Source organism: Meleagris gallopavo, chromosome 2 (assembly GCF_905368555.1).
Source record: "Meleagris gallopavo chromosome 2, MGAL_WU_HG_1.1, whole genome shotgun sequence".
In the NCBI taxonomy this organism is placed as follows: domain Eukaryota; kingdom Metazoa; phylum Chordata; class Aves; order Galliformes; family Phasianidae; genus Meleagris; species Meleagris gallopavo.
This window is the reverse complement of record NC_139405.1, coordinates 76,019,670-76,046,955: the sequence shown is the minus strand read 5'-3', so window position 1 is coordinate 76,046,955 and position 27,286 is coordinate 76,019,670. Positions and strand designations below refer to the sequence as shown.

Below are 27,286 nucleotides of genomic sequence, written 5' to 3'. Positions count from 1 at the left end.
TATTGCTAAGACAATGAGTACAGAGAAAGAATATGCATAATCAAACAAACATAAAAACTTTAAGCAGAACAGAAAAGGCATGGCACAGAAGACAAGCGAAAGAGCAATGAGATCAACTGCTTACAATAACGGGAAAGAACAAAAGGACCAAGAAAGTTACAAGACCTATAAGAAGGGCAAACTTAAGCAGTTCCATGCATATGTTAGGTCACCATCTGGAGATCTGTAGTAATCTGGTAACCTCACTATTCTGTCTTCTCAAATGCTGTAGTGGCAGAAGTTATTTTTGGAAATACAGTGGGGGAGGGAAAATGGTTAGGAAAGTTACAAGATACAAATACACGAGAACGTTAAGCAGAACACAGTAGCATGAAATGTATTTTCTGCCATGTTAAGCATTCAAGAGAGTAAGACCTTTATGAGTATAGTATGAGTTTATATAAATTTTGTAAACAGATGTGTCTTCTGGAAGTTGCAAAAATATGTGTCAGGATCCTCCTTTTGAGGGGGGAGGGAGGGGGCATATCAATTCCTCTAAGACTGTTAGAAGGAACACATGTCACTAAATACATCCATCTGACAGACCAGTGCAGAAACACATGAAACTTTAGAATAAGTCGTGAAGAACCTGCACGTTTCCTCTGGTGCTCATACAGCCTCTGAGCAAAACAGCAACTGAATTCTCAACTAACACCACTAGATCTTATGTAAAACGCAAACAACTTAAACACATCCAACATTTTCAGAGAAGCTGAAGAATCTATGTGCACTATGATACACTTACTAACTACCTAGAAGTTCCAGTTCTTAAGATCATACATGTCTTTCAGAAGTAATACAACATGTGCATGCATTTACACTTACATCTGATTTTTAGCCGCTTGTCTCTGAGCTTTCCGTTCTTTCCTTTTTTGATCTGGTGGCTTAGCAAAAACAATTTCAATGTTTTCTCCCTCTAAATCTTTGCCATTCATTTCTTCCATTGCCTGAAGGAATTAACCAGACTTTAAATATACTTCTAAGCATATCTGGAGTTATTAATTTTATTCTATCCTTTAGAATATGCATTTTAAATGTTGTTATCCATAGCTAAAACAACAATATAAATCTAAAAAAAATTAGACAGCATAATATTATGGGTTTCAGAAAGTTATGCATTTCCTCTTGACTTGCCTCTGAAACCCAAGACTGCATGTATTAGTTTAAAAATCTTCCACTCAAAACTCTGAATAGGCTTCAAATCTTTGCAAGTTGTTTCAATTAATGAAGTGACAGAACTGTTTTCTGAAAAGACACTAAGGAAAAATTTGCAGTAAGGCAATATATCTCTAGTCAGCACAAATGCAAACACTACTAAGACTAAAAATCAGTGTGATTTTGTGCTTTCAATGTTAGTTTGTTGCGTGTTTTTTTTTTTTTAAGCCAGAAGCCAAAAAGTAATGGTCTCATTCTCAATTAAGGAAATAAAACAAAAACATCACACATGTATATTTCTCACAAGTCACAGTAATTGCTGAAAGTTGATTTCAAGCAGAGGAATCCTGAAGATTCTATCATTTTTAAGGACTCTACATAGCTGAGCCTCGACAGGATGTGTATCCTGTGAGAAGACTCTTTCCATCATGTTCCTAAGCATCTGCTTCAAGGCATCTGGATGAACAAGAAAAGCTAAATCCCCTTGTATCCTGTATCCTCCCACAGGACATAAAAAAAAAATAAAAAAATAAAAAAAAAATAGATACACTATAGGCATGAGAGGAAATGCACTTTCCCTTTCCAACAACAGATGACCAGAGAAAAGACCAGGCTAACAAAATCCAGGGATGACAATTCCTCAGTTGTCCTGAACCTCTCATCGAAAAGGCCCTTATTCTACACCATAAAAAAAAGAAGTTGCTCTGTCCCTAGAAAATAAATTTTTACCTAAATGTTTATTGCCTGTCCTAGAGAAACGGCTTTAGCGCCTACTGAAAATTTGTTGAGAAGAGTCATTCAACTTCTGGCACTTCTATTTCAAATTACAGGTATGATTACCTTAAATACTCAGCAGAGAATTACGTAGGATAAATGATCTAAGGATCTAAGATGCAGTTTTTCAAGCTAACAAACGCTTTGTTTCTTTTAGGAGATACCCAGAGATGAATGGTGACAGCTAAAATGCTCAGCACTCCTCCACAGTTACAAGAAATATATACCATCTAAATTATATATTTAGCAACTGTTTTCACACCTGCACAGCACACACACACGAGTACAGCCCTCTTCACGTACCTTTACAGCACCATCCCGTTCATCAAAATGAATGAAAGCATAGTCTTTTAGCTTCTTCACTCGCTCTAGCTTTCCAAACTGACTGAAGGCCTTTTCTAGTATCTCCTCTGTTACAGTGTTGGCAAGATTGCGGACAAACAGAACTTTTACCTAGAAAGCAAATTAGTAAGATTTAGAAGTGTGATCCAAAAGACCAAATAAAGTTTTGCAAATCGTTATTATTGGCAGCACTGAAAATATATTTTGAGTATAGTATTTAATGTATGTAGACATGGGAATTTATATGCTCCTATAAGCACAAGCTGGCTGCAAACATCCCTCACTGCTAAAAATATGAGATCCATTTTCAAACATGATTACATAGCACTACTATCCTGAAAGTCAACACTGCTTTTGTTAATCTTTAAAGGAATCCCAGCAGCAATAATTTTCAAGTCAGGAACACTTTCAAAGTTGAAAGAAGGCAAGTGAGAGTGGTTATTGGTTATACAGAATAATTAACTTATCAAAACATTCTATTGTTTAGACAGGTTTCTGCAGAACAGTCATCACACTAATATCTAGGTCAGAGGTGACAGGCCTGCAGCTCTCAAGCTGCTTAACTTGTGGCTCCCATGCTACAACTACACCAAATACCGGAGCAGCAGGACTGTGCTTGCCTGAGAAACACTCAGTGACCTGAATCCACAGCTAGAAGAGGGAAGAAACACAGAAAGGGACACTGAGGCTGACACTGCCAGGCGACTCTAGGACTTTCTCACAAGTCAAGCTGAGCCCTTTGTTTACGGAACAGCCACCTCCAACCAACTGAAAACCTACTCTCTCCCTGTCTCTCTTGCAGAGAGATGCAACACAGCTACTAAACTCTATGAAGACTGCAACATAGCTTTTAAGATGAGAAAGCCTGCTTACTTACTAAGAATTTACATATATCTGGTTAATTGCTGGACAGTGCTACATCATCAGCCCAAAGTTTCATCTTAGAACAGTCGGAGGTTAACGCAAGCAAACACAATGCAGCTTGGCAAATACATGCATTAGACTCTAGTATACCAGACACCATGCACTACACATCAGGGAAGTGCATGTGTTAATTGGCTGATAGCATTTGCAAACTTGTCCCTGCATCCACACTAAGGCTGCACTAAAAGGCCTGTGCATTATCATCACCTTTGCATGACATCACCCATGGGACTCCCAAGATGTAAGGGAGCTCTTTTCTAGATGCTGTCACCACACTCTGACGTTACAGTGCTGCTTTCCTACAGTGATCCTGCAGATCTGCAACCTCTGTCCGTACCCTCCCACACCACTGATGTCTAGCTGGACGACGATAAAAGCAAGCAAATGTGCTGTATGACAGTATTTGACTTGCCATTCCTAATCCTAAAGGTCAACACAAGTAACATAAAGTACAAAAGGACCAAAGAAAGCACGCTTCAACTTTCTGAAGTGAAACTATAATCCCTGCTCCTACAAAGTATAAGAATTTAGTACACTCAGATATCTACTTGTATGTATAATACATAATTACTATGCGTATGACTGTGTAATTAGGTTACTAATAAACAAAACAGACTTCTATTAATCCTTGTCTCACTAGATGGCAGAGTTGGGATGGGATGAAAGGACACTATAGACCATAAAGTCTGATTCAGATAATCAACTTCAGCCTTTGGCAACAGCTACCCTGGAGGATTCTCAGGGGATGAAAGAAGTCACAGCCAGCTCCATAGGGAAAACTTCTTTCTATCCTGTGTTTTTTCTACTTGGCTGTCTAGTACAAGCATGCTATCTTAACCGCACCTTAATTCAAGAAAGTGAATTACAAAAGTTTTGTCACATAACTGCCTGCTTTTAGAACTGGTATCTTTCACACAAACGTGCTTTAGGAAAGGATAAAATCAGAGATGGTTCTCACAAGACTCCTAAGTAGCCTTCAACAGTAAGTCTACAAGTGGCATTCTCTGTGCCAGATATGATTACAAACCATAAAGATTATCATCTTTTTTTAAGTACAAGTTGCACTAACATGACATTTTTAAAAACACAAATAGTTTAAATTTTCTCCTGTGCAGTTGAATACATTGATCTCTAACACCTCTGTTCTTGTTACAAGTTAAATGCATAGCTGTGCAATGCAGCTCATAGCTGAAACCAGTCAACAAAGGTGTCAGCGCTAAGAGAAAAATTGAAGCACAGGCTGAATGAAGATGAAACCATTTTTATTTCATTTAAGCTGAAGAGGTTTTACAAAAAAAAAAAAAAAAAAAAGCACTTGGTTAAGGCTGAGAGGTTGTAACCAAGAATTCACCAATACACATCTAACAACCAATATACCCAACTATTCTGCAGGCAAACACACAGCAGCATTGTGTCATAAATACAGGACCCACTTGAAAACTGCTGAAAATTGGACTACCCCCAAAACTTTTGGATCTGCTCCTTTTCCTTCTCCTAACTACAACACAAACACTTCAAACTTTGTTACTACATTCTCCAGGGGTTAGTAGCCCTGCCTCCTGCCCTATCATCTACCAGGCAGCCACAAGAACCAAACTTTATTTAGCTACTTAAGCTGCCAATCCAGCACATGCTCTGTACCCACAGCCATGCTTCAGAAATAATTTAAAACACGAGTGGCATCAAAATGCTGCTTAGAAAAAAAAACTATTAGCACAACAACTTAGAGTTACAAAAAATGTTTGTTTGGATCAGAAATCAATTATTTCAACAAGTGTACTCATACACAACCTGTTCACACATGTACTACACTCCTGTAGCACACAGTCCAGCTTCAAAAGCTAGTCTTCTACCTTAACATGCAGAAGATACTTCATATTTAAGGCAACATCCCTTTTATGCACTTCAGCATTTGGTAAACATGCACTCACAAAATACTTTCTGCAGCATTTAAACAAAAATCTGGAGGAGAAAGGGGGGGAAAAAAAAACCTCAAGAAAACACATTAGAATTTAAAGTACCACATTGACAAAATGGCAAGCTTTTCTGCTAGGTACTTAGAATGCTGCCATTCATCCTCTGGCTATACCAAGGTAAATCTGCCTTCCTCACTGTTTGCTCTTATGGACTTTCTTTTCTAGTAGTTTAGATGAGAAAACTGCAGATAATGATCCTTATGAAAGCAACCTTCTGCTCTAAAAGCACTTCTCCCAGAGCTGAAGAAGAGAAGGCTGCGGGGTGATCTCAGTGCAGCCTTTCAGTACCTGAAGGGAGCCTACAAACAGGAGCAGTGGCTGGGAACACTGATAGCCAACCTGCAGCTCACATCTGGGAGATCGCTGTGGCTGCAATTGGCAGCTTGGCTACTCTTAAACCTAACGCAACAAGCAACAGAAATTAAAACCAACACTTCTAGAAGTGCCAGATGCGATCCTTCCGTACACACACAGTAAGTGGGCCAGTCTGGAATTGAGCCTCTGAACATAACAAGAACAAACTAAGGGATGCAAGAAGCCAGAAAGGTCAGCCACCAGCACCTGTGTCATTTTCTGCCTTCAGACACAACCTATGCACTCTATACTTCTTCAGTATTTCTCATTCACACATTTGCTCCCTTTTCCATCAACCGCACGTATTTGGCAAATGGTACTGGAAATACACAAGTTCTTTCCCACACATTTTTCACTTTCACGTCCCACTTAAATACAAAGCAACACAAGGTATTACAACAGTGACACCTTAACAAAATTATATGGGATAAAACACCATCAAGATTTAATTTCTTTAGCCTTCCATTCCTTACACTTGTAAGCTTACCTCAGAAAGACACTGATGGGGACTCATGTCCCCTTTCACCTCCCACTTAACTATGTGATCATGTCATCAGAAGTTCTTGATAGTTTAACAGTTTGTTGGATTAGGATGGTTCTTTGGAGACAAGAAATTCAGACAGACTGAGAGATGCAGGAAGTGCCACTCTCAACAGATTTTGCATTTAAGATTCTTCCCTCCTGCTGATCAACTACAATACTAAGCAAGAAGAACAAAGCCTGCAAACAGGGTACTCCAAAATGTTTCTGCAATACCCTTACTACAAAAGCAGATTATTTTTTTCTCCTAAAGGTGAGCCCCTGCACAACCCTTTCTCCTTATGGATCAGCAAAGAGGAAATTCTCAAGCTATCTTATTAGGCCCATCAAAGCAGAACTCCAGCAAGTGATGTATCTTAGACAGAAGTGAAAGCACAGGAAAAAAGCAAGTAAAGAGATAAGGATATGAGCTAGCTAAGATTTTCCATCAAACAACTCAGCTACACAACAGAACTGAGAACAACAAACTTGGACATTATCTGATGGGAAGAAAAATCAGGTAATCCACTCCTATGGCAAAATATTACATGGATAATGGAAGTACTACAGTGTACTTCAAAATGTTAAGAGTTCAGACTTATGCTTAACTGAAATAGTCATAAATCTAGTCATAATGTTTTAAGGAATTAACGCCCTGCCCAAGAAGCAGAGACGGAAGGAAAAAAGGTTCAAAATACACAATAATTGGTCAGCTTCTCAAAAGCAACTGCTACAAGACATCTTTGAAAATTCCAATCTGCACATCTTATATGTTTCACTTCTGAAGTGATAAACATGCATTTCCAGGGTTAAAAATCATTAAAGCTTGTTCTTTGACCATAGCCAGATTTCTGTGCAATCAAATCTTAAGCTACAAAGACATTTATATGTCTGGAGTCACCACAACAACTTCCAGAGGAGAAATTAAGTACACCAGCAGATGGACCACTCATCCTTGGGAGAATGAGATAACATCAGTCAGTAGCTCTTTTAAAATTCACATCAATTCTACAGTACGTTCATATTTTTACTCTTTCTCAATACCTCTTTCTTTCAAGAAGACTGACAGATATCAGGAAATACTTACTCTGGAACAACGTACTTTAATTATACCATGTTTCTCTTACAGCTTTATTACCTTTGCCATGACTTCTGGATCTGGATCTTCTATAGGGTCGGCCCATTCAACTGTAACAACGTTTCCCCAGACTTTCACTTTGCCACTCATTAACCTACGTCTGGCTTGAGCAGCAGTTTTGTGATCTTCATATTCAAGGAAACAGAAACCCCGGTTCTTTTTCTTGTCATCAGGCTGATGATACAATATGACATCTGTAAGGCCCTCTGAAATTAAGCAAAAAATTCATTTGTTATAGCTTTAGTCTAGGACTTTACGTTAACAAGTAGAGATTATGTTTCTGGGAAATACGCACCTAACCGGTGATTCCAAAAGGCACGACCATGCTAAACTCCTCAGACTATGAACATATTAAAGTTTCCAGACTTTCAAGACCAACGTTTTCAAAAAGACGTTAGGCTATTCCAGCTTAGCAACCCTTGTCTTTGGTGAGGAAAGCTTAGAAACTATGGAAGAGTACCTTTCATCTCACTGACCAGAGGAGAGAGGGCAGCCCAAAGTTGTGTTTTGTCACTCCTCCTCTCAAACCCCTAAGTCACAAAACTTATCAGCATGTGCTTTTTCCATGGATGTCCAAAGAACAAAAGGTTAAACTTGCATGATTTCAAGAGATCTAAAGAGTTTCAGTGTTGCTCCAAGAAACCTAAAGTATAGCATTCAGTAACAGAGGAAGCCATAAAACATTACCTTTTCAAGTTTATATGCTATTAACAAAGAGATCCTCATCAAAATGCAAAGAATTCTGAAGCACAAAACTAGTTACGTTCTCCAGTCTGCTTCAGTTCTGTCTTGAAAAGTTTTTGCAACATCTCTTAGTACAGAAATAATTAAACCACACATTTGTTTGAATGGCCTTTTTAAACATTACACACATCTCAGTAAAACTGGAACTACACACCTAGTTTAATTATAGATTTCAGCCGTTGGCACAGTGAATTAAAAAAAAACATAAATCCCTAAAGTCAAGGGAAATGCTAAGTCCTATCAGCCATCATCATTCAACAAGATAAAGATGGCAAAAAGTTCATTACTGATCACATCTGACACCTTCCAGCTCAATACAACAGTTACTGAGTTACCTGTTACTTTGCTGAATTCTTCAACAATTTGCTCCTTGGTTTTACTCTTAGGAATAGAACCAACAAAAAGTCTATTATTGGCAACAGAGATGCATACACCAATGTGTTTTCCAGAGCGAATTTCATGATTGTTGTACTGAAAAAAAGCAGACAACCATTAGATAGATAACTTTCACTCTTCTCCAACAGCAGCACTATCGAATACTTTACTTCTATAAGTACATCTAGTAATGTATATATTCTTCGACATTTAAAACATTCTTAAGAGACATACTCAATTATTTTGCACTATACCTATGTTTTCTAGACTACCTTCATAGCACCAACCAACAACCACCTTTCCCTTTTTGTTCAAGCCTGTTTCTTAATACGTTTCCTTAGATTTTTTGTGGAACTGTGAAAAGTTACGATTCTGCCCAGGTCACAGAAGGCAAGGGTAATCCCTTCACAGCAGCACAGAAAAAGACCCAACTTGCTCTATAGATTGCATCTGTGAATTCTTAAATTGAACTGCGTGTAATAGAAGAAAGGTGTTGCAATTAAGGTCAGATTCTCTTCCAAAGCTCTGTAGTTCACAAAAGACAGACAGCCACGATCAGGTCTTCTCCGCAAAGCATGCAAAAGCAATTGCTGAATTCTTTCCAAAGCATGTAGATTACACACAGACAGAAAGCAGCAGAAACAACCTTTTACTGCTTTGAAATCTTAAGATTTCTGTTCAAATGCCTCTCCCAAAAAAGGCAGCCTGAACATATCAGCAGTTCAAGGGGAAAAATATACACCACTGCAGACAACTGCTGACAAAAAAGTGCCTTTCGCTGGGATGCAGACAGACATACAGCATCCAAATAAACAGCAAGGAGGACAAATGGTGGTATGCCAACCCTTTTCCAATTGCAAGCCCAGCAACAGGCAGTTCTTCAGCTAGGAAACCTGTTTTGTGGTCAACGTTTTATTGACAACTAGTAGAGCAGCATTTCAAAATTTAATCTAGCTACTTAATCTAGCAAGTGGTTTTGTGTCTGCTGGCAAACTTCCCCACATATGCAAAGTCTTCCACACCCCCTTCCTGCTTGGTGCACTAAAAATCAGGGTGAAGATGTAAATTTATTTAGACATACATGTAGTAAAAAAAACAAAAACACCTGTGTAACTGAGAATTGTCAAAGCTATACAACCGTAGCAGACTTGAGCTGAAAGAGCTGCAGATACAGAAATGATTTTCAGTGGCATCTTTCCAACTAGTTATGTAGCAAAACATAACAAAGAGCAGCAAAAAGCACCTCTGTATCTGTTGACTGGGTGGCAAAGGAAGACGAGATTTTCAAGTTGGAAACAAAATCACACAGCAATATGTATATATGTTTAAAAGCTGTGAACACTGGCAGACTCATATGGATTAACAAAGAAATCAATTATAATGGGGAAAAAATGCTTTAAAACAAACACCTTTAAAAAAAGCTAGCCCCTTATATGCCCGGATATAAGTTGCAAAAAGATGCTTCTTAAATTGAATATATAAGTAAGTTTTATCTGTAAGTTTCATCTGATATATTATCTAGATATCCCTTATAAAATGTAAGACTAAAGCCTGACTCCACATTTAATCCAAATGACCCTCCCACATCTCGTAACAGGAACAACTCTTAATTATTCTAACATACTGCAATCCCACACTGACAGTAGTTTTTCATGCTACATTATATTAACTACTATTTTCTATTGCATGTTTCTTCTATCTCTGACAAGGCAGCCTGCAATTAGGTGCTCCTGAATATATAGCTGGTGCTTTTTAGGTAAATAGTTTGCAAACCAACTGCAAAGTTAGATAAGGCATACACAGCCCCAATTCTGGATTAAGTGCCACAACAGTCAGGCCACCAAATTAGCCAGGTCAGCATAATGCTTTTCCCTCCTATCACCACTGAATCCACACCCAAAGCCAGCAGAGACATTAGTACTCCATACACACTACAGAAGACTCCTTTTCTGCTAAGTTCTTCAAGAACCTATTCACAGATAGGTAAAGTAAGTTACACAAGACAGTTAAGGTCTGTTTTGCCATTTCGTTCACTTTCACCTGCATTTATTTCTAGCACTGAACAAGCTGCACTGCTTGCATAGCTGGCAAACTGCTTAAGGAGAATGCTTGCATAAATTCAACTGTACCTGCACTTTGATCAAACTTCTATCTGCTCTGGTCAAAAAATACTTCGAATTATAGCAGCATGTAGTATACTTTCTGCCACAAGCTTAGCCCACTGGTTCTTATTTCTGTGCATGCCCACAGTAATACTAATTCTTCCAAAACAACTTCCAAAACTGAAGACTACCAACTTCATATGAAACAGCAGAAAGGAGAACTGAATGTGTGTGTATAAAACCAACTAGAACATAATGCTCAGAGTACAGAACCAGAAGGCAAACCAGACATGCTGACAGAAGAGATGCCTGAAAGAAGTCACACCCAGCTTCTGACAGGTGGTGCTTGTGTGAACAACACTTGAGATGCCACTTGTACTAAAGCTGGCAGCAGGGCAGAGATGGTGGACTGCACACTGGATGAAGTATTAGACATAAAATTAACTATGGTTCCTATCTTTATGTCTTCTTGGTATCAAGTCACAGCACTATTCCATTTTTTGTCTGAAGTATAGCATCAAAGCTATTTCAGACAAAATTTAGGGAGCTCTCCCTTTTTAAGCTGCTGGTGCTATGCATAAACAAAATAAGAGCTTCAACCACTGAAGTCCAAGATTTCTTCTGGTAAATGAAGAGGTTAAGCCTGTATTTTCTGCTCTTTGGGTATTGACAAAACTTTATAGCTGTCTCTTACCACCCACAAATCTAAGGCAGCACACTGACTGTTAGCCTCATTTTGGTAAATTTCAGAATCCTAAATGGGAAAAAAAAAAAAAAAAGCCACTAGGAAGAAAATGGGAAATAGAAGAGAATGATCGCTATCTCACTGCATCCAGAAAGCTGCAAAAACAGTTTTCTACATATCAGAAGGTTTTATGCAGTATCAAAAAGAACACTGCAGGTTAAAATACTAGGATGTTAAAACAGCTGACCAAGAGTTCAGCGTAAGAGAATTTTAGTTACCTGTCCCACATGTGTAACTAACATAAGTCATCAAGCCACTATTTTCAGCAGAGCTCCACAGCCCTATTTTGCTGATTCTCATGTAATCACTCTTTGACAACTTGGGCAACTTCTAATACACCAAACCAGCCAGCCTGCTACATCTGGGACTGCTCAAAAGCTGAACTGGATCTTGTGGCATTCATCAGAACTAACCCTGCCCTCAGAGATGTTAACATAAAGACTGAAAATCTGCCCTATCATTCCTAACACTTTTCAACTATTACCCTCAGTAGCTATCTAACTGAAAGACAGGAAACTGCTTTATTTTTTTTCCTGCTCATCAAAGATCAAGTGTACAGAGGCATTAAGTACCTTCCTCCCTTGTATCACTGGGTGCAAGACTGAGGCCAGGTATCAGACATGTTATTTCTAGGGAAATTAATGGCTTCTCAAAGAAATTTAAGAAATTAAGCAAAATGCAGCTAAGGAAAAAGCTCTTTATTTAACAAGTACTTCCAATAATGTATCTGACTTGTTCCACTCTTTTGGTAAGTCATGTGCACAGCTCTGAAGCGTTTACACGCATTATAAATAGCTAAGCTGACAATGAAAGTACAAAGAGCTACATGCAAACAGCTGAGTTTTCCTAAGTATATTTGGATTGTGCACAGGAACACTGGATGTTCTTGTTTAAAAAGTTAAACAACAACAGATAGCACTCTTCTCTGTGCTTCCACTTTTTTTTTTTTTTTTAAAGATATTTCAATTTTTTTGGGAGACAGTCCTACCTTGGCTTTATTTGTCTCTAACTATTGATTTTCATTATTAGTGTGCCAACAAGGTAACTTAATCATCGAAGACGCACCCTATTACAAAAAGAGACATTTTAACCCTTCTGGGTTTATACAGTATAACTCAGAATGAGTACAGTTCACACTCTTAAGATCATCTCAGCCACATCAATACAACAGCAACTAGCACAAAAAGATTCATGTTTCACTTAACTAGAAAGACAAAGGATGAGGGGGTCTCTGAAAAAGAAAAGGTTGCTTCAATCATAAAATCAGGAGAGCTCATTAAGAGCTGTCTATTACGACAGAATACTTCACACCTCTGTCTATACACTGTAAACTTTTTAACCAGTAGCTTTTCTGTCATTTTCCAGTCTGTTTAAACAGACAGCACAGACCTTAAAAGCGATTTTCTCTCCTGTGAAGTACCTCGTGAAATTGTGTGACTTTAGATACATTTTTCTACCTTGGTGCCCTCTGCTGGTACACAAGCAAAGCAGAAATCATACAAAGCCCAACCAACTCCTTTGCACTGCAGCAACTCAATCAGCACTTCCTTCAAAACTCATCCAAACACTGACAACTCAGAAATCACTCCTGCTAACACAACTTCAGTAAACAGTAAAGCCACATCTAACTGGACCAAACTTACTTGTTTTTTTTTTTTTTTAATCCTGTCCCTAACACCTGTCCAGCGAAGATTCATTGCACAATAACAAAGAAATACTTAAAAACGCCGAGTGGACATTTGTGAAATGATATAACAATGACACAGCTTAATTTTAAGCAGTCAGACATAAGCATAAAGACAACTGCTTAAAAGCCACAGTGTTCTTACCGAAAAGCAAAAAAAAGGCAAATGAAAAAAACTTACCAGCTTAACAGCCTCCTGAGCTGCTTCTTTAGTACAAAATGTGACAAAAGCATATCCTCTATTTAGACCGGTTAATGGATCCATCATTAAGCGGAGATCCCAGATAGGTCCAGCTTTCTCAAATAACGGAACGAGTTCATCTTCAAACAAATCTCTTGGAATCTTACCCACAAATATCTGCAACAGACACAGAGCGTTGCTTATAAAAAAGATACACCCAAGAAATACAAATGCACCTACGTAAGTAGCTCCTTCTCCTGACCTCTGTTCCAACAGAAGGCTGCTGTCCTGAATATACAGACTCTGGAGGAGGCCCACCGTACTTTCTCTGTCCTGTAGTCACATCAAGAGTGTAGCCGGTTCTTTCCAAGAGTGCCTGCAAGTCGGAAATTTAAAATTTTAAAATCAGATGGAAATTTGGCTGATTTAGATGTACTTCACTCACAGACAACAGACATGTTTAAAAGTCATCTTTAACCGTGTTGCTTTGAAATTCTCACAGGCGAACAAGCCCAGTGCTTCAACAAGTAACCTGCAGAACAATTACTCAAATTGCCAAGAAAAGAAACAGTACAAAATCTGGAGGTTCACATGGAGTTTTCCACAATTCCTTCATTTTCATACACACACGCAAAAAAAGGAGGCCAAGTATGAGAACACTGAGCTTCCCTTTAATTAGGAAGATCTTAGCAGCCCGAGCCACTTCTTGTTTTGGCATGCCCAATCCTGCAAACGTTTATGCAGAGAAGTTCCCTTCACTTAATGAGATTACTCATAAGTGTGAAGTTAAAGAACACATGATCGACTGCTTACAACTCCTGGAACACTAGCAGTGTTCCTTCTGCTTCAGGTATCCCACCACTGAAGTGATAATAAAACTTCCCTTCCTCCTGTGCTGTAGTCCCTCCTCCTCACTTCAATTCCTTGTGAGAACATAAAAAGCATTGCAGCACAACTGATCTTTGCTACAATCACTGCACAGTTACAAATATATTACCAACTAAAAATGTTCACTAAAATTCAGAATACAAACATCTACAGAAGCTTCTCTGAAAAGGGTCTTCTCTTAATAATTTTGCACAAAGACAAATCAACTCTACATGCAAAGAAACTGCTTGTTTAACAACTCATCATCAGAAGTTTGATTTCACAACTGGAAAATCACAGAGCGATTTTAAACAGTACAGCCATCAGCAGTAACAGTTATGCTACTTTAAGTTATTTAATATGTATTGTTAATGCTTTATGTGGCATTGACAAGAACTGTACACCAGTTCTTTCATTATCATTTTAATTAATCGCACCTCAGCCTCAAAATCAGAAGAAAAAGAGACATGCCAGTTTTGCAATCTACATACTTATTTTTAATCTTTCCCACATGGATTTTCCATTTCATTCACAGAAAGTTAAAGATGAAAGACTGCCTCAACTTTCTAAGACTTCAACTAAGCGTACTTCTTTCTCCTTTTCTTCCCATTTGGTCAAGTTGGTTATCACAGTATTTAATGGAAACTGCAGTATGCCTAACTCCTGTCACAGCAGTTTCTTGGCATCAGAAGACTCATCTGAAGAAATAATGTATTCTTTAAGACAATTCTGACACAAATATTATTCCTTATCATGGAGTTGCTTTAAATCTGAATTAAGAAAACCAAGCCAGTAGCTGAAGTTACATACTCTGAACTCAAATACCTATGCTGACAAGTTTCCTGCAACTTCTAACTGTGAAGCAGCCTACTGTCCCAATGAGCCAATACTCAGCACACAAACCAAACTGCCAAACGTTTTTCATGTTTCAACACACATTCAGTTCTAGTAAGACAGTATGTAAGTTCTCCTGAAGATACAATCTAAGATGAAAGCTTGTAAATAATGACAATCTATAACATCCTTTACTAGGAAAGCAGTTCCTTAAAAATTAAGATCTCTATCACAATCACTTTGTAAAAACAACACCAACAGCACAGCCTTTGTACCTTTTATCTTTCAGTCACATACCTTAATTTTTGCCTCATCTGGTCCTTTGCTAGAATCTGCCACCTTGGTCCCCTGTTTTTCCCTCTGCCTGTATGTCTTCATGACTCCACATAAAAAGGCACTTTTGTTCTGCAAGAGATGCATTAATCTTCAGTTCTGCAAACATTACAAACCAGAACCTAATTTTGCCTTGAACTTCCACAGAGCACATTTCACATATCACGTATGGTTCAGTGAAGATATTTAATCAAACCTTTTGCCAGTCTACCAGCAGTTTATCCCTCAACAATTATATTCTGAATTGCTTAATGTTACCTGAACATGTGAGAGATCACTGTCTTTAAACTGCTGAAGCACTGCCAATGCACCTTCTTCATTAAATTCCTTTAAAGCTTCAATAGCTCTTTCATCTAGATCACTATGTGCAACTAGCCCTAGAGAAAAGAAAAAAAAAAAATTACTAATTACATTTGGTAGCAATCTCCATTTAATCATATTTTACACACCTAATATATTTCAGCATCCCCTGAATTAATCGCTGGCTAAAAGTAAGTTACTATACCTAAGAAATCACATAGTTCCCTAAGTTAAATTTTAAGTGCACTTAGCTTACTTTTAATCAGAAGTGTCAGAAAAATAAGAATTAGACTAGGAGTTACTGCATTTATGTATTTCAATTCTCAGATATGCACGTTAGACAAGGCAGGTTTAGTTTCAGTGTCCTGAAGTTGAATTCAGAAGAATCTATCAAAAACTGATTTAGCTTAATGAGCAAAGTACCACGATGTTCTGGGAGAAGACTGCAAACTGCAATACTCAACAACACCAAAATCAAGCTTTACTATGCTACTGCCATGCCTGACAGGCAGAATACAATGACCTCTGCACCTATGAGATCCAATACCATGCCACAAAGCATCATTTACATCAGATGATGACTACCAAGGCTTCAGTGATGACTACAACTACAGTAAAAATGCACAAAGCCCACATCACCTGCTCCTTCTAAGCATCAGCTGTTGTATATCCCAGGTGGTACTATGCTTACATTCATACTTCTCTTTCCCACCACCCACCCCAAGCAGCTTGGCCCAGACTGGTCTCTGGGAAACATCATGACAAACTAAGACACCGAGTGACAAAAAAAAAAAAACACCACAGATTTTGTTAAGATTGCAGTCCTCATACTTCTGGAAACCACGTGAAGTTGCTCAGTTAGCCTAAAGACAGCAGAAGCCAATGAAATATCCTAGGATTTAGGAAGGTTTTGCAACTTTCATAGCTTACCTGCCACATAAATTTCATCTAGTTTTTCAGCAACTTTCTGTGGTAAACCAGCATCAAGCAACGTCTGGAAGTGCTCAGAATGGGTAACCGCAGCAGAAGTGTCCATTGGCTCTTCAGTACCGTTCCCATTCACATGTTCAGTAGCCATGTTTCCAGATATCTGTTCGAACGCAAGAAGCAGAATCGTTAAGCTACAAACACCTTCAAGCAGAACAATTCAAGTGACAACACGTGCAGCAGCCCGCCCAGTTCTCGCGAACAGACGACAGAGCACTTCCCGGATACTTTCAGCTTCCAGAGATACACAGAATTCCTCAAAAGGAGCCCTGACACAAAGGGAAGCCCTAACGCCGCTGCCTGGCGGGGGCGGGGTGGCTCTCGCTGCAGGTTTTACACAACGCAGCCAGACACTGACTCACCTCGCCCGTCGTCTCCCTAACGCGCTCCCCGAGAAGCTCCCGACAAGTTCGGGACGGAGCACGGAGCCAGCGGCGGGGGCGGGAAGCAGCGAACAGCCACACTCCGCCACCTCCGCCGCGCCCCCCCGGCCCCGGCGCCCCCCGGTCCCTCCGCGGCCGCGCTCCCCTTCTTACCGCGCCGCGCCGCCGGCCGGACCGGGCCGGCAGAGAAACAAAGCGCCCGTTCCAGCCCGCACCCTCCCACGGCGGCAGCGGCGGCCGCCATGAGCCCGCTGGAAACACGTGCTCTGCGCGCTCGGATGTCCTACAACTTCCTCCAGTGATCGACTTCCCCCTCCCCGCCGCGCTCCCGGGAGCGGGAGGAGCGGCTCCCCCCGCCCGCGCCCCGGCCCTTCCCCACCTCTCGCCCGATTCCCCCCGGAGTGCGGTTGCAACACCGCGGGCCCGATTTCACCACCGGCCCGGCCGCTCCACGCGCCTCCCGGCCGCGCCTCCGCCGCCGCCGAGCCGCGCTTCCCCCGAAACAATGCGGGGCCGCGCCGCCGGCCCCCGGCAGTCCCTGCCCGGGCAGCGCGGCCGCGCTCCGCCCCGGGAGGCGAGCGAGCCCGGCGGCTCCCGCAGCGCCGCGCGGTGCGGCCCGTGACGGGCAATGAATGGCGCGGCAGGGCCGGCGGGACAATGAGGCAGAGCCACGCGTCCCGCACGGGGCCGTCCCCCCTCCCGCCAGGCCTACCCGCCGCCCTGGCCCGACCCGCCGCCCCTCGCCGCTCTCGCCGCCCGCGGTCGCGGCGCTCCTCCGCCCGCGGCGCGGCGCCGCCCGGCGGCGCCGAGGGCCCACCGCGCGCCCCCCGCCCCTCAGCCCTCCGCCGCCTCGGCCGGGCCCGGCCCGCTCCCGGTCCCGCTCCGAGCCGAGCCCCCCCCGACGCTGACCTGCGGCTGCGGGGGTGAAACGCCGTGCGAAGGGGCTCGGGGCGCGGCTGGCGGCTCGGCGTGCTGAGGAGCTGCCCCCCTTCTCCGCTCCCTCGGTGTGTCCGGACAGTATGCTGGAGCTGGCGTAAAATGGCGGCCGCTCGAGCGCTCACGCCGCTGCTGGCACCAACCCCAGCCCCTTCCACTCGGCTCGGGGGGGCGGGGGGGGGAGGGTGGGGGGGAAGCGAGGAGGAGGCGCCGCGCGCGCTGGCGCAGCCCCAAACCCGGGGTCTCCCAGGCAGCTCCGCAAGGGTTATCGCCTCGCCCCGCCCGCCGGGCTGCCCGCGCGCGCGCGCGCCCGCCCCGCCGTCCTCTCCCTCCCCCGCGGAGCGCCGCCCCCTCCCGCCGAGACGGGCGCACGCGGGGCTCGCGCACGCGTAGACTGCGCGCTGCCGAGAGGGGAGGCGGCGGCGGCGGGACGCGCCGAGACGGGGGTCGGCGGGGCTCTCCCGGCGTCATCCGCACCTCCCTTGCACCTGTGCGGGAACCGCTCGGAAAGAAGGAAAAAAATAAAATAACATAAAAATAGTGAAAAAGGCGGTGTGTGACGGAGCGCCTCCTCGGGCGGGACACGATTGGGTGAGCGGCCGTTCCCACGGTGCGCAGGTGGCACAAAGGGGAGCGCCGCGGCCGGAGGCGGGGAGTCCCGGCCCGCGGCAGGGGACGGAGAAGACAAAGCCACGCAGACAAAGGGAGGGGAGAGCGGCGCTTTGTGTGGCTGCCGGCCAGCCCGCAGCCCGGCATCCAGCTCACGGCGGCCAACGGGGAGGCGGCGCGCTCCGTCCCCTCAGGAGCGCGACCCGGAGCCGCCCCGCTTCAGGAGGGCACCGGTCCACCGGTCCGTCCCTCTCAGGCGGCTGTCCCCCGCATCACCGCGGGCTCCCCCTCAACCGGGCTCCTCTGCTCATCTCACGCCGCCCGGTCCTCCAACGGCCGTTTCTCAGAGCCGGGACTCCCCGAGAGGAGCCCCGCGGGCACCGCCGTTATTCGGAGAGGCGAGGCCGTGAAATGAGGTGTCACCGGGCCCCTCCGAGTATGTGTTCATTTCGCATTTTACTTCCTAATGTTACTAACGCCGACATGGAAAGCACATCTAGCCACGTTTAGGGCGTTGTCAGATGTACGTCCCTGATGTGGGAGCCTCCTGAATTGCAGTTCCCGACAGCACTAGCTCACAAACCTTACAGAAGCCAACCCCATAAACTCTGCCAGACCTGCAACTCCAGAAAAAGACAAAATACAGGCAGGAAGGCACGCTAGGTATTACCCATTTCCTCCAAGGCATCACATCGACAAAGAACTACTGCCTCACAGCCCAGCCCGGCACATTCAGCATCTCCAGTACACTAAACCCCCTCAAAACCATACAGAGGAGCAAGCAGAAGCAGCAGACAAATTCACTGTCGTGAGATATTCACAAGCTGCTGTGTACATATGCAAAACAAAACTGCTATCAAGTGATACAGGAGCAATCTCTTGATGCCACAGGAATTCATTAAAAGCTTTACCACTCCATACATTTAAAAAAAAAAAAAAAATCTGTGCAAAATAAACCTGTCTGAAAACATTCAGTAAAATATATATATATTTTATTAGTGAAAAGTTGCTGTTAATCATATACCGAAAAGGAGCTTATAAGCAGGAGGGAGAACAACTTTTTACAAGATCTGATGGTGATAGATGAAGGTGGAATGGTTTTAAACTAAAGGAAGATGGATTTCAGTTAGATTTTAGGAAGAAGTACTTTACTCAGAAGCAGTGAGGCACTGGCACAGCTGCCCAGATGTGTGGATCCCCCATCCCTGAGGGTGTTCCAGGCCAGGCTGGATGGCACCTGGGCAGTCTGAGCTGGTTGGGGTCAGCCTTGCCCACAGCAAGGGGTTGGAAATGGTCCCTTTCAACCCAAGGCATTCTGTGATTTCATTACATTCTTTCTAAAAATATTTTGCGCCCTTCAGAAATAAAGAGCTTTTACAAATACAGCTTTCAGATTGGTTATACTGGTAGGTACCTACAAAAACAAATTGATAGACCATTTTTTTCACTAATACTGCACCCAAGCATTTTATTGTCAGATGTTTCCAGAAGCTGAGGCATTTACAATACACGTGAGCCAGAGCATATCTATATTTCATAAATGGATTAATTCATTGAATGGAGTAGTAAAATTTTCTAAGTTCTGACAGTGGAGCTGACCAACTACAAATGGCAAACTGCTGAGAAAGAAATGCCCATTTTCAGGCTCATTTTAGAGGAAAAAAAACACACCTTTATGCTTTTTCCTTTTCCTTCATAAAATGGAAATTAAAAAATGACTAGGACAAGCACAGATCTGCACCCCTACTTAAAATCCCAGCTGACCAAGAGCTAATCACAGCTACCTAACTGGGTGATTATTTATTTATTTGTTTATTTTTTTACACAGAAAGGAGAAAGAGTCTGACAGGCAGTTCCTATAAATATAGCCCATTTATTAGCCTCAGTATCAGTAGGATGAAGAGTTTGACTTCTCACTATAACACAAATTGTGAGAACTCCTAACTGTTGTTAATGATATACAAGCTCCCTGCCCTTGCTTCTAGAGCACCTGCAACTGCAGCAGAGCTCCACTGAAGCCACCGCTGGACAGTTGAGCCTCCCCAGTACTGCAACCAGTGACCGTAAGGGGGTCAAATACAGAGTTGCATGGATAAAGCACTGAAAAATAAACTTGACCATATGATTAAAATTATTTTTTGTTTTTTTTTTTACCTACTGGAAAACCCAGGAGACTCAGCTGCAGTGGGTTTCTTACCTTCAGCTTCTACAACGCCTGTTAAGATGGTATAACATTATCTTCTGCGTGCACACAAAATTGAAGCTTATCCAAATAATTGTTTAAAAGCAAGCTCCAGAACACACTGGCTAAAATTAGAGGGGTCAATCACCAGTCACACAGCAAATATCACTCCTAGTTGTAAGTCACTCGTTCTACACCTGTCACTGAACAGATGCTCTTGGAGAACCTTCTGATTTAATGTTTGTGTGTGTGTGTATACATACACATATGTTGAAAGCCTTGAAACAACTTTTGTGAACTTTCTCCCTTCTGCTTTCTGCTTCTCTGCTATAAGAGTGCCAGTGAAACAGTACTGGACTGTTAATTCTTTGTAGTATTGGAGAGAAGGAATGAAACACATAAGTACTTTTTTCTTCTTTACATTCAATGTGCCCTCCAGTGCGCACGCACACACACACAGGTACATCCTGCCCCCAATCAAGCATTCCAGAGCTAGCATCAAGAAAGACACAACAGAAAGTGCAAAAGGTACATTAGTTCACATTCCACTAATACCTTTAGCTTTTTTCTAATTTAAATTACAAGTTTTTAAGTAATTTATCAGTCATAGGCTCAAGAGCGATCACTGTAGAATTCAATGTCTTTCACAGCATGCCATAGATTAAGACATGCAAATATTGAGAGATGTGGTGGAGTAGGAGAGCACTCTATTTTAGCACACTCACAGAACAGCAAAATTGCTTCTCTGTGCATGGGGAAATGCAAACTCAAAGCCATCTCAAGCTACTATCACTCAGAAAACAGATGCTGAGTCTTGTTACAAATAATTATACGTGCCCTTTGCTTAGCAGCAAAAGAGAAAAGTGTTAGGAGGTATTCAGGGAGGATAAGGAACAAGCCAGCAGATTACTGTACTATTTTATAGACCCACATTGTGCCAGCCTTTTCAACACCGCATGCAGTTCTAATTCCTCCACTTACAAAAAAGACAGAGAATAGGAAACTCCATAGAAAAGCATAACAAGGATGATCAAGAAGTGGATTTCACTAAGTTGACTAGGGATCTTCAACATGGCCAGGAGACAATCAAGGAACACAATACAGTTCTACAAAGCCACAGAAGCATTATGGAGAAAACTAGGGAATAGCTGTACACCCCTTTTTCTAACTGGACCAGATGGACCTGGCAAATAGCAAGCTCGGAAGGGCTACTTCTGTACACATGAAATGCAGTGTGGAGTTCAGCGTCACATGAAATTGCAGCCATCAAGAAGTTTGTAGCTGAACAGAAGAAATTCCCATCTAAAATTATTACAATGCAAAGATCACTCTAATTTAAATTCTGCAGCAACATTCAGTGTAGGCTGTGAGAGCATAGCAAAAGTACCATCGTATCTATGCATGCTCTGTTTTTGCCTATTTCCTTTTGCAAATGCCCATTACCAGAGACTGAATATTGCTCACAACTCTTCAGTCTGATTGTACAAACACTGTGCCACTGCAACGTGCTGGACATGCAGTTGCTCAGCGGTTCCTTTCATCCCAAACCCTCCCCACTTCTTGCAGAACTGTACATGCCTCTTCCTCCAGATTCCCTCTAATCACATATTCCTCATCCCACTACAGATCTAACAAATCACAGATTTCTTATACAAATAGCTCATAAGCTTATAAAGGGTGAGGGAGCTATGGGAACAAATCACCCAGTCTGAAGAAAAGTGTTGCTTTACTTTTGCTGTGGGTACAAAAATGAGTTTGACCAAAACTGCTTTTTTGGTCCCCTTTCTCTTACTGGTGATCTGGTGCTTTAAGGCATCAGATGTTACCCTTGGGTCAGTATCTGGCAAAACTTCAAGGGAAGAGAAAACATTAAGCAAAGTGAAAGCACTTGCCCCCTCCACTCCAGTATTATTCAATATTGGACAGAGGGGCTGAATTACACAGCATCCATCTCATCCAAATACTCTTTGCCTCACAAGGACTTAAAGTCATGCAGAGAGCATTCCTCTTAGATATCTGAATTGAAGCATCTTGAAGTCACTGCAGGACAGCAGTGCTGTCCTGTTCACTCGCGCAGAGGGAGGCAGCCAAGTGCTGAAGCTGCAATTTATGAAGTAGAGCTATAAGCTGCGCCAATGCAGAACAAACAGCTTGATGTAAGTCTTCCTCCACTCTAAGTACTGACCAGACTTGCCTATCACTTCCCTGTACAGTAGCATCCAAACATTTCTGGCCTGGGCTAGAAGTTGTCAGGTTCCAATATCTAGCAACATTATTAAAAAAAAAAAAAAAAAAAAGACTAAAAGGAAAAACAGGATGGAGATCACTGGGATCATCTAAGGTTGCTGTGAACAGCACAGCTTGGCTCCCATATCTCAGTTCTCATTTACATCAATTTCTAAGCCATGCCCAAATATTCCAGGTAAGTGCTAGCTGGCCCAGGGACTACAATACCCTCCAGTGACATAGATGGTGAGATGTCAATGTCTGGACTCACGTGGAAGAACTATTTGACTAGCAAGGACACTGCTGATTACCCAGGAGGGAAAGTGTCTGATGCAGCAGTTGTAACACAACTTTCAAGTTAAGTGTTCCATACTATTTAATATGTAAGCAAACAACCCAAAAATCCTTTCAAGCACGGGTGAGCCCAAATAATCTTGCATCTTCAAGGACCCTGTAAGACCGGGTCTTTTTTCTTTACATTCCTTAACAGGTACAAGGCAGATATAAATGCAGTATTTAAACCTCAGGTTCTGCTTGCTGTTTTCCAGTAGTCTTTTAGAAGATCTACTCTATGCTGGTGAAATGCTGAGTTGGATCTTAGCTATCTTGGCTGGCAGACATAACTGAGTTTAATCTTTCCAGCTTATGCAGAGCAGACCAGGTATTTCTTCATAGTTTTGCACAGGGAAGTGCAGACAACATAACCTGTTCTCAAACCTGAACAAATCCTGTAATTTAATATGGGAATAACTATTACTAGCAGCGTAATGCAGCAGAAGTAAGCAGTGCTCTAGTTCCTTAGGTAAACCTTAATTTTGCTTAGCAACTAGGCACTAGAAAAATTAAAACTGCTGATTAAAGTTTTCACCCCTCTTTGATCTGCAGGGGACATGAGGAATATTATTCTTCCAGTCTGCCTCCAGAAAATAAACTTAGAAGTCTCTTTGATCCTGCAAAAAATATAATTTTGGTGGTTTTTTTTTTTTTTACTTTTGATCTTAAAAGGTAGCAACAAACAGAAAGAATTACAGTGAAGTTTCATTTTCAAAACTTAATCTACAAATGTCAGTTAGAAATAAAAATCATACTTGATTATCACTACTTAAACAGATGACTGATAAAAGTAGACTTGTTTGCATTCAAATAAAACCAAAACGCTTCCAACATCTCCAGGGCTCTCCTCTTTGAGTTCTGTACTAGAGGACAGCAATGCTCAGATATATGTACAGGAGTCCATGTGGTTGTGAAAATATACATTTCTACTGCTAATAAATCTATTATAAATATTAGTATTTATAATAAAATATTAATATAAATTTATTATATGCTAATACATTAACTTTTATTTCTTGCAGGATCAATACAGGTATCTGAGCACATCCAGAAAACCAACTGTTAAAAATCAGAGATTAAAGTTAAATGCAGGAACCTCTAAATTCTCATAACCTTCCAGTTTAGGTGTTTTTACATTTTACTGTCACATCCACTGTAATGTTTTATTTCTCTCTCAAGTATATATTATGACAAAAATCTTACTCATTTATACTAACAGGTAAATGCCTGTGATTTAGTGCCAACATCTTTTTTCGCCCCTAACTTCTTTAAATTTCTATTGAACGATCAGTCTAAGTTGGTAGATTAAATGCATGGAAGCTGTTTATCAATTTCAGAGTAACAGTATTGATACAGATCTGCTGAGGTGAGAAGAGACTGTGAGCAATGTGCACAAGAATTTTTTCATTGGAAAAGATTACACAACTCTTCTAGTCCAAGGACACAATGGAAAAAAAAAAAGAACCAGAAATGTGCAAGGAGTGATACTGAAATGGAAGCATATTTATAATGAATGCACATTTTATGTAAATACATACCAAAGCAAAACATGAGACATTACAGCTCAGCTGTTCACCTATTTTCTATGGTTCGGAAGAGACCACCGAATCATTGAGGTTAGAGACGACCTCTAAGATCACCAAGTCCAATGGCTAACCCACCCTCACCATGCCCACTCACCACATCCCCCAGTGCCACATCCACACCCCCAAGGATGGTGACTCCACCACTTCCTTGGGCAGCCTGTGCCACTGCCTCACCACTCTGAGAATTTTTCTTGATGTCCACCCTGAATCTCCCTAGCACAGCTGAAGACCATTACCTATTGTCCTATCTAGATACCACAGTTAGTTTCTTCTACGCTCTGGCTGACAGTTAACAGTGTTGTTAGCCCACCACTATTTTATCTTGGGCTTTTTTTCACTCCCCAGTTGCTAGCCAGATCTCTTATGCAAGCAGTTTACCCCCCTCCCCAGTAAGAAGACTCAGTTAATACAAAGATTTTTTCCATAAAAAAAAAGAACACTATCTCAGACAGCCGCAAATTAATTTCATAGATAACTTTCTGCAGTTTGGCCCGAAACAGAAAATCTTCTGCACTGTTATTTTATCTTAATGGCCAAATTTCTAAGAGAAGTTTGATATGAAATAAAGACAGATGAGGACATTTTTTTTAAACCTCTTCATCATGCTGCTAATGGAAGCTAAAGCTGAAGCTCAGAATGCTTGCTTTCAGGCAAGATGCCAATTTTCTCCTGGTAACTATTTTGCTGCTGCTAGAGCAGTTATCTTCACAGATCACTTCTGCTTTTTTAATAATTGAGGTGCCTCCTTCACCCAGCCAGACCTCAGAACATTTAAGGTGAAAAGTACCAAATTCAGAGCCTAGTTGTGGAGAACTGAAATTTTTCTGAACCAGAAAAAAAGTGAGAACACTATGCAGTTTACAGTTGTAATATAACAAGGTAAAATATCAAGAAGAAGGTTTTTATTTAAAAGAAAACTCATTTTTCCCTTTTCTAGCTAATTCATTGCCTGGAACTTTCACATACGGGGAGCCCAATATCAACCCCAAAGTGGAAATGTTTCTCTTCTACATTTGAAGCAACCTTAAGTCCAAATGGCTATCGTTCTTCATACATTTGCAGTTTACCAAATCAGCAACTTATTTGTAGGCTTTGTTCATGACTTCTTGAAGACCAAATCACAGCTGTCATGTCAAATCAACACAGGAACAGGTCTTTTACAGCCCAACAGGTGTTGGAATATTATTACTTTAAGTTACAGACAAAAAAATTTCCTACTGACTTTTCTTTCCTTCGCTAAAGTCTCATTGAAGGCCTTTGTAGTTATCTTTCATAATTTTATATTTTTGCCTTGGTTCTTAGTACATTTGCTGCATAATTTCTGGGAAGAGCAATATGGGACAGATTAACATATAGGATAAAAAGGGAAAACGATCTTGAGATAGGGACAGTGCTAAAGACAATAGTTTTGGACACCAAAGTCCCAGTTTTGGCCAAGAGTAAGAAAGATCACACAGAGAGAGCTCCAAGCTTCAATAAATCTACTGCGATATCTGTAAGAACTATAAATTAAGGAAAGAACAAATATACATATACCTTTTGTTAGTTTAAGAGTCCCTTCCTAATTGAGAATCAATACATTTTCATGTTTCCTGATCACACTTTAGCAGTAAAATGGTTAACTGGAACATACAAACAGATCCTTTAGGAAAAGCAGCATTTATTGCAGAACTTAAGGCCAAGACACTTCCAGGAGTGCTATCTCAGAGAAAAAGAAAACCTCTTTGTAGACCATTTTCTTCTCTTTTTGGGTTGGTGAAGATTCAAGTCTCATGATAAGCAGTGATCCCAGGCACTGACAAGTTTCCTCAGCTTGAAACTGAAGCTAACAGGCTTTTTTCTTTTAAAGTTGGTCAGGTAAAAGACATCACAAAGTCAATGGTCCTTACACAACAGCTCACCAAAACATACTGCTCATAAGAATCTCCATATAACTGTGTCTAGAGGTAACTAAAAGTAAAACCTGAAATCAAAAGGGCCAAAGAAGAACATCACCATAGTATAATTCAGAATTGCTGCCCTAAGGTTGCAAGCACTACTGGGCATCTCATTTAAGAAATGAGGATAGAAAGTTAAGCTAGTCTTACTGCTTTACGGCATAGTAGTATGGAGTTTGAGTACAAAATCCTGATTCACAAGACCATCTTTTTTATTTCTTTGGTGGAAAATCTTCATTTAGTATTGTACGTTTTACTTCTCCAATATTAGACTTGAGAGTTTTAGAATATCTACATGCTGTGTTTACTAGTCTTACAAGCAAAAGCTACCTTTCTCTCCAATATGCTGTCATAAGAACTACAGGTTGCCACATTCAGACAGACTTTAAGATATTTAAATGGACTTACCAGAGCCAGAATTACTAAGTCTTTTCCAGTTAAAAACTACTAACTCATAGATGGACGTCATGCTATTTCTACTCATCATGGCAGCTTTTTTTAAGGCAAAAAAAACCATAGCAAAAAGACTCTGAAATCAATGCTGCCGAAATGTCTTCATGTAAAGATTCCTTCATACAGAAAAGAGGCTTTCAGTGGCCATATTGCCAGCAAACCAAATTAGCAGAAACTACGATCAGTACCAACTTAACTGGGAGAAGTTCAAGGGCACAGAAACTAAAATTAGCTATTTTTGACAACTGTTAAGAGTAGTTCAAGAACA

At 41.4% G+C, this 27,286-nt stretch overlaps 1 protein-coding gene across 5 annotated transcripts in view; it reads right to left on the bottom strand.

Annotated features, from left to right (window-relative positions):
* The window catches only part of SYNCRIP (synaptotagmin binding cytoplasmic RNA interacting protein), a 24,461-nt gene extending 6,597 nt beyond the window's left edge, over nt 1-17,864 (bottom strand). For 3 of the 5 annotated variants that reach the window (XM_085217677.1, XM_085217678.1, XM_085217676.1), the window contains exons 1-10: nt 17,666-17,864; nt 16,317-16,476; nt 15,345-15,463; nt 15,051-15,158; nt 13,315-13,428; nt 13,053-13,229; nt 8,301-8,436; nt 7,222-7,427; nt 2,272-2,421; nt 865-986 (exon numbers count right to left, since the gene is read on the bottom strand). In XM_085217677.1, coding sequence (XP_085073803.1) covers nt 865-986; nt 2,272-2,421; nt 7,222-7,427; nt 8,301-8,436; nt 13,053-13,229; nt 13,315-13,428; nt 15,051-15,158; nt 15,345-15,463; nt 16,317-16,464 — 1,280 coding nt within the window. In that variant the 5' untranslated portion in view covers nt 16,465-16,476; nt 17,666-17,864. The remainder of the gene's footprint in view (nt 1-864; nt 987-2,271; nt 2,422-7,221; nt 7,428-8,300; nt 8,437-13,052; nt 13,230-13,314; nt 13,429-15,050; nt 15,159-15,344; nt 15,464-16,316; nt 16,477-17,665) is intronic. The other 2 variants (XM_085217679.1, XM_085217680.1) reach the window with 1 other exon arrangement.
* Between the last annotated feature and the right edge of the window lie 9,422 nt (nt 17,865-27,286).